Source organism: Episyrphus balteatus, chromosome 4 (genome assembly GCF_945859705.1).
Source record: "Episyrphus balteatus chromosome 4, idEpiBalt1.1, whole genome shotgun sequence".
Taxonomy (NCBI): domain Eukaryota; kingdom Metazoa; phylum Arthropoda; class Insecta; order Diptera; family Syrphidae; genus Episyrphus; species Episyrphus balteatus.
Window position 1 is genome coordinate 14,862,113 of NC_079137.1, and position 5,806 is coordinate 14,867,918.

The 5,806-nt window shown below is 29.9% G+C and overlaps 1 protein-coding gene across 1 annotated transcript; it reads right to left on the reverse strand.

Annotated features, from left to right (window-relative positions):
* Positions 1–639: 639 nt before the first annotated feature.
* Positions 640–5,418, reverse strand: LOC129919128 (ras-related protein Rab-35). Its single transcript, XM_055999975.1, has 3 exons — positions 5,057–5,418; positions 4,358–4,657; positions 640–1,204 (listed from the first exon to the last, which is right to left on the reverse strand). Exons 1-3 carry the CDS (start codon positions 5,106–5,108, stop codon positions 957–959), a joined length of 600 nt encoding a protein of 199 aa, XP_055855950.1. The 5' UTR covers positions 5,109–5,418; the 3' UTR covers positions 640–956.
* Between the last annotated feature and the right edge of the window lie 388 nt (positions 5,419–5,806).

Consider the following 5,806-nt stretch of genomic DNA (forward strand, 5'->3'; position numbering starts at 1 on the left):
TAAATTTTAAATCAGTGTATACTGATACTTTCCTACGAATTTCGTTAACAAATAATCAATGCATACATTTACGTTTATCGTCCTATAAATATTCCATAATACGTAGATTTTTATATCAAATCAATGGTTTTTCTTTTTATTTGGAAACTATCAATAAATTGGGATATATGCCAATGCACATCAAATGAACATTTTAAAATTACTATAAATTTGCAATGCAAACATGTATTTGGTTTTTTTTTTAAGGAATAAAGGAATGATATGCAATGGTTGGGCCTGCAAAATCGTGTCTTTAAGAAAAAAGCCTAATATTTTATTCACGCAATAAATACTAATAGTTACTGGGTTTGTCATCATTTAAAAGTTTTACACACAAACAATTTCTAAGATTATAAATTATATATTTCATTCTGAATTATTATTATTATTTTTTTTTTTTTCATCCTTAATTAATTACAAAATCTTTGTAAAAATATTTTTGGCTAAACATAAAAGAATGCATATAAAAATGTAAAAACACGTCATTTAATTTTGACTCCGTTTGTATCCTTTTTTTTATATGTAGTTGTTGTTTGTTTTGTTTTTTTTTATTATTATTATTATTATTTTTTTCTAAACACAAATGATGGAATTTCACAGGATAATAATTTATTAATTATTTTTAAATGGTAATGCTTTTTGTTTTGTTCGCATTTTTTTTGTTTTGTTTGTTTATGTGTGTGTGTTGTATAGTTTAAAAAGATATTTTATTTTTTTTTTATCTTACTTTTAATGTTCTGAGAAAAAATTACTGTTATTGGTATCACTTCGACGACATATATAGGGTTACAAATATTGTGAGTGAATTGTAATTATTTTGATGATGAGAACTAACAAAAAACAACAAAAATTTTGAGCAAAAGTAACATAAAAAAAATTAATACAATTTTTTTTCCATTTAGCAAGTCCATCAAAAGCTAGCAGCATTTGCTTCGACTTCTCTTATTATTAGTTGGCTTCCTTACACTTATCGTCTCGTTGGATGGTGGAGTCTGTTTGAATTTATGATTAAGAACCTGTCTGGTGATCGATAAGAACATCTCCTCCACGTTTTTGTTATCCTTTGCTGATGTTTCGAACAGTTCAATGTCCATTTGTCTAGCAAAGCGCTGAGCATCCTCGGTTATGACAACTTTATGATCTGGATCGTCGTCTTTATTCCCAACTGTAAAACAAACAAAATTAATTAAAATAGGAATTTTTGCATTTTTAAATCTAAATTATTGACTCTCGATTAAACTTAAATCGCCATTAAAAAGGGGAATTTTAAAATTAAAAACCAAATTCGTTTAATTCAGTCTCTTTTAAGGATTTGTTTGAGGTTTGATAACTAATTGAGCAAATTTAAAAGGCGTTTTAGTTAAAACACCAAATTCGACCTTTTAAGAGGGATTTTTAGAGCAAATGGAGGTTTTAAGCAGGATTTCTATTTATTCACTATCCATTAGCGTCAAATGTCATTTTATTTATTATATTATTAAACAAAGTTTAATAAAATAATGGTGAAAATGTGTTCAGTCAATTTCATAATACTAACGTTTGGTAATTGGTAATTTTGACTGGTTTAAGTTCAAACGACATTTACGTTATAGGAATGAATTGCTTTAGGTTTTGATCGCTATTGGTATTTCTCTCTCGCCAGACAAGAATATTTGTATAGGCTTGCCAGAAATTTTTGATATCTATGGGTATGAGGGTTAAATGGATAACACTTTATTTAAGATTTTTAATAGACACAAAATTCAAAGAAATTAATGCATTTCTTATCCACTTCGCAGAGCGCAGAAGAGCACATAAATAGTAGAGAATATCTAAACGACTAGTGAAAAAAATTGCAATATTTTCAGCCTTTGGTTTCCACTGGTATATCGTAACACCGTCTGTGGGTTTTTGCCTGGCGTTTTAGCTACAAAATACTTACGGGCCATAGTTTTTGTGTTTTTATATTGTTTATCCTTCAAATCTTCAAAGGAGAATGGGCATTTTGGACGTTGAGCGGCCATTAATGAAATAGGTATCAAAACTTCTGCAAAACATATGTAAGACTTAATAACATAAAATAACAAATTCATCAATGGCCGCGCAGCGTCCACGTTCCATACAAATTTGCCCATTCTCCTTTAAATATATTTTATTTGACAAAATCGTAGCTTTTGACAGTTTTATTTCTCAAAAAATCAATCGTCAATAGATTAACAAAGCTGTTAACTAAAACGACAAATTTCAAAATTTAAAGGAGGCTTAATAAATTGGCCTTAAGTTTCATAATTAGGGGACAATCTTAAAGTTTATTCCACTTCTTTTTTTATTTACTTCTTTTTTATTTACTCTATCGACTCAAAATAATGAAACAGAGTCATCTCTTAAGTTTAGCGGATAACAAGAAACCGCATGATGTTTAGTCTAGCGAATAAGGTGATTTCGAAAAAAGCGTCGACTTTTCGGTTTATTAACCACAAATAATTACAATTTGAATTTAAAAAAACATGGTTCTAAAAACTATGTTTTTTTACTTTTTGTAAACTACAATTACACGGCAAGTTTTCAGAACAATAAAAAAGAGTCAATCTATTTATATTTGTACATTTCTTTTAGAATTCTGCTCTAAACCTTAAGTAAGACATTTGTTTTTAACTAAGCTTTACTTTAACGTATAAGAATAAAAAAAAACTTAAGCCTAGTTAATTTTTCATAAAATTAATAAGAAGGCAAGGCAAGAATAGAGGGGATTAAATTTACAGATGAGTTCGGACGTCTTAAGTCAGATGCAATTATCATGAAAATGATACTATTGGCTCTGTTAATTTCCCGCAAGAGGCAACCACTGAACAAAAAATTGTGCAGTCTATCGCACTAACCATTGCTCTATGGGGTACTACAATGATAACCTTTGACCCAGATGAGGTCATTGCATTTATTTGCGCTTTGTTGTTAAACAAATAAATACAATGATCTGATCTGGATGACAGAGAAAATAAATTACTGCTAAAAATAAACTATAATAGTTATTTTTAAATTTTTGTCCGGGTGTACTGAATTCAGTGGTGGTAACCGTTTTTAAAATTTGGGCCAGGTTCTCCATAAATTTCGAAAATTAGATTTTATAAGGGGTCTGTCAAAATAACAAGAATTTCGTATAATTTTCGTCGTTTTTTGTAATTTGTTCGTTAAAATCGTCAGATATGTCTCAAAGGTCGAGAGGTTGGGTCAATCGTTCTTTTTACACCTTTGAATATGTCGAATATCATACAAGGTATTCACTTACTATAGTTTAACCTTTTCATGTTTTATTGGACTCGTTATACTTATGACAATTAACTAATCTAGAACCAGAGTGGGAGTGGTGTGGACCTGGAAAGTTCTCGAAGATTCTAGAAGGTATTTCTTTCTTCACTACTTAATTGAGATCAAAAGGTACTAGAATATTCTTAAATGTACAAAAAAGCACCTCTAAAAAAAGGTTGTGGAATGTTATATTTTCCAAGAACTTTTATAATTTTCTTATAAACTTATAACGAATAGGGCAATTTTAATGCAAAAAATTACTTAAATTGACCAAAATCTCATGAACTAATTCCAAGTTTTTAAAACAGTTGCCACTACTCAATTCATCACACCCGAATTGACTAAAATCGTTTTAACACCGCACTTGTAAAAAAAATCGAACTCCTACAGGGTAGGTAATTATTGAAACATCAAATGTAACAAACGAAAACAATAATTAAAATAATCTGAAAGCCTAAAAGTATTGTTTTTCACATTATTATTATATTGCTTTTTCACATTATATTACATTTATTTATTATACTGCCTAAAAATTGTTTCTTGTTTAAATTGTTTAAGCTATAAATATTTCCCTGCGCCAAAAGGTTTATTACTCTCGTTTAAAAGATTTCACACGTTGACCAGCTTTATCACAACAATTTGTTAAGTAACGACACACAGAGTGAAGATTAATATTAAATATGAAACAGGACAAGACAAATTTTAAACCTAAAAGAAAGACATAGTCAATTTTGAACTAGGTTCCCTCTTAAATTAGAAAACGATACACTGTAAAAAATATGAAGAAATTGGAGGAGTTGCTATCCAGGCTGCCGTAGATGAACATTACAGAATATCTTGGAATCTAAATGGGAGTGATGGCCCAAGAGACCATGACGACATGCGCAACAACCAAGTAATTAAGGTTGACAAAAGGGCGAGCTGCCTTGGAAAGATTATTGTCTAACGCCTAGACCCTTTGGGCTTTTGCCAGTTTCTTATTTACATTAAAATTCATAACATAATTATTTTATTTTTAAATTGAAATAGTTACCTAAAACTTTATTAACTACGTCACAGTAATTATTGATTTCATCCAGCCATCGTCTGACATTGGCAAACGATTCACCATTCATAACATCGTAAACGATGATGACACCATGTGTCCCTCTGTAATATGTGCTTGTTATTGTGCGAAACCTTTCCTGTCCAGCAGTGTCCCAGATTTGAAGCTTAACTCGCTGTCCGTCGATCACAACTGTGCGAATTTTAAAATCCACTCCAATTGTTGTTATATAGCTTCCACAAAATGTATCATCCGAAAATCGAATTAGTAACGATGACTTTCCAACCCCTGCAAAACAAAAAAAAGAACAAGAACGAACTTTTTAGATAGTCTACAAATTTGACAAGAAAGTAGGGATGCTAGTAGCAGGTCAACAATACTAACGACAGAAGCCAGAAACTTTTTTTTTTTATTGAATGATATCATAATTTTATCAGTTTTTTTTTTAAATAAGTTGAAGGATTAGTCTTTATTAATTATTCTAAAGTTTATTACAGAGACTATATCAATGGGATATAAATTACATACAAATATTGATGATAAATATTTATTCAGCCAAAGAAAAAATAACAAAACAAAAAAATAGGGGAGGCTCTCCCCACAAAAGCAGCCAAAAAGTTTGTGGTTTTTTGCAAAGCGAATAAAAAAAACATGAAGGCTACTTAAAAATTTATTTGCTAGCCTTACCACTGTCGCCTATAATTAACAGCTTGAACAAATGATCGAAATTCCGGGTCATTTTGAGTGTAAAGTGTATAAATTTGTCTTTTTTTTTCAAAAAAAAATTCCTATCTTCGGTTTTTTTTTTCTTTCCTTTTGGCACGAACGGTATCAAGAAGAAATGAATTTTTTAACGACTATGACATGAACCAAAACTAAATCGGACAAACTAGACAAGCTACTGAACTGATTTGATTTGTGATTTTCTGATTAAATATTATAATTTATGAAATTATGATAAGTTTTTTGTCGTGTTGTGTACAAAGAATTAAAAGATATATATGTATATTTCTTCATAGGTTGTGTCTTGTGTATCCCTTGTAAAAAAGAGCAAAATTTTATTTGACACATCAAAGATAAATGTCAAAATAATTTGACAAAAAAAAATTGAAACTTGACGAAATAAGTCAGAGTTTTCACTTTAATGGGATATTCTTAGAACGAAAAAAATGTCTTATTGGAATTTTTGGTGGTGGAGAATTTCTTAAAATGATATTACGTAAAAATCATAGGGCCAGTTGCACAAACGAGGAAATACAATTTTTTTACTTTTGTAAATTTCCCACTTTTTAACTTTTTAGGGCATTGTAGTTATGGCTTTACTTTTGATAAGTCTACAGCGATGTGGGATCCAACATGGATACCAACTCCATCAGCTAAGGTTGCAGCTCCGACAGGAAATCCAAATGTTTTGCCATTTTTAGCTGCGTTCTTTTG

Bases quoted from the DNA above. Each gene is read 5' to 3' on its own strand.
- LOC129919128 (XM_055999975.1), bottom strand. From the start codon at position 5,108: ATGACCCGGAATTTCGATCATTTGTTCAAGCTGTTAATTATAGGCGAC. The intron at 4,658-5,056 runs GTAAGGCTAGCA...TTTGTTTTGCAG, and splicing joins GTTAATTATAGGCGACAGTG to GGGTTGGAAAGTCATCGTTA. The intron at 1,205-4,357 runs GTAACTATTTCA...TTTGTTTTACAG, and splicing joins CGTAGTTAATAAAGTTTTAG to TTGGGAATAAAGACGACGAT.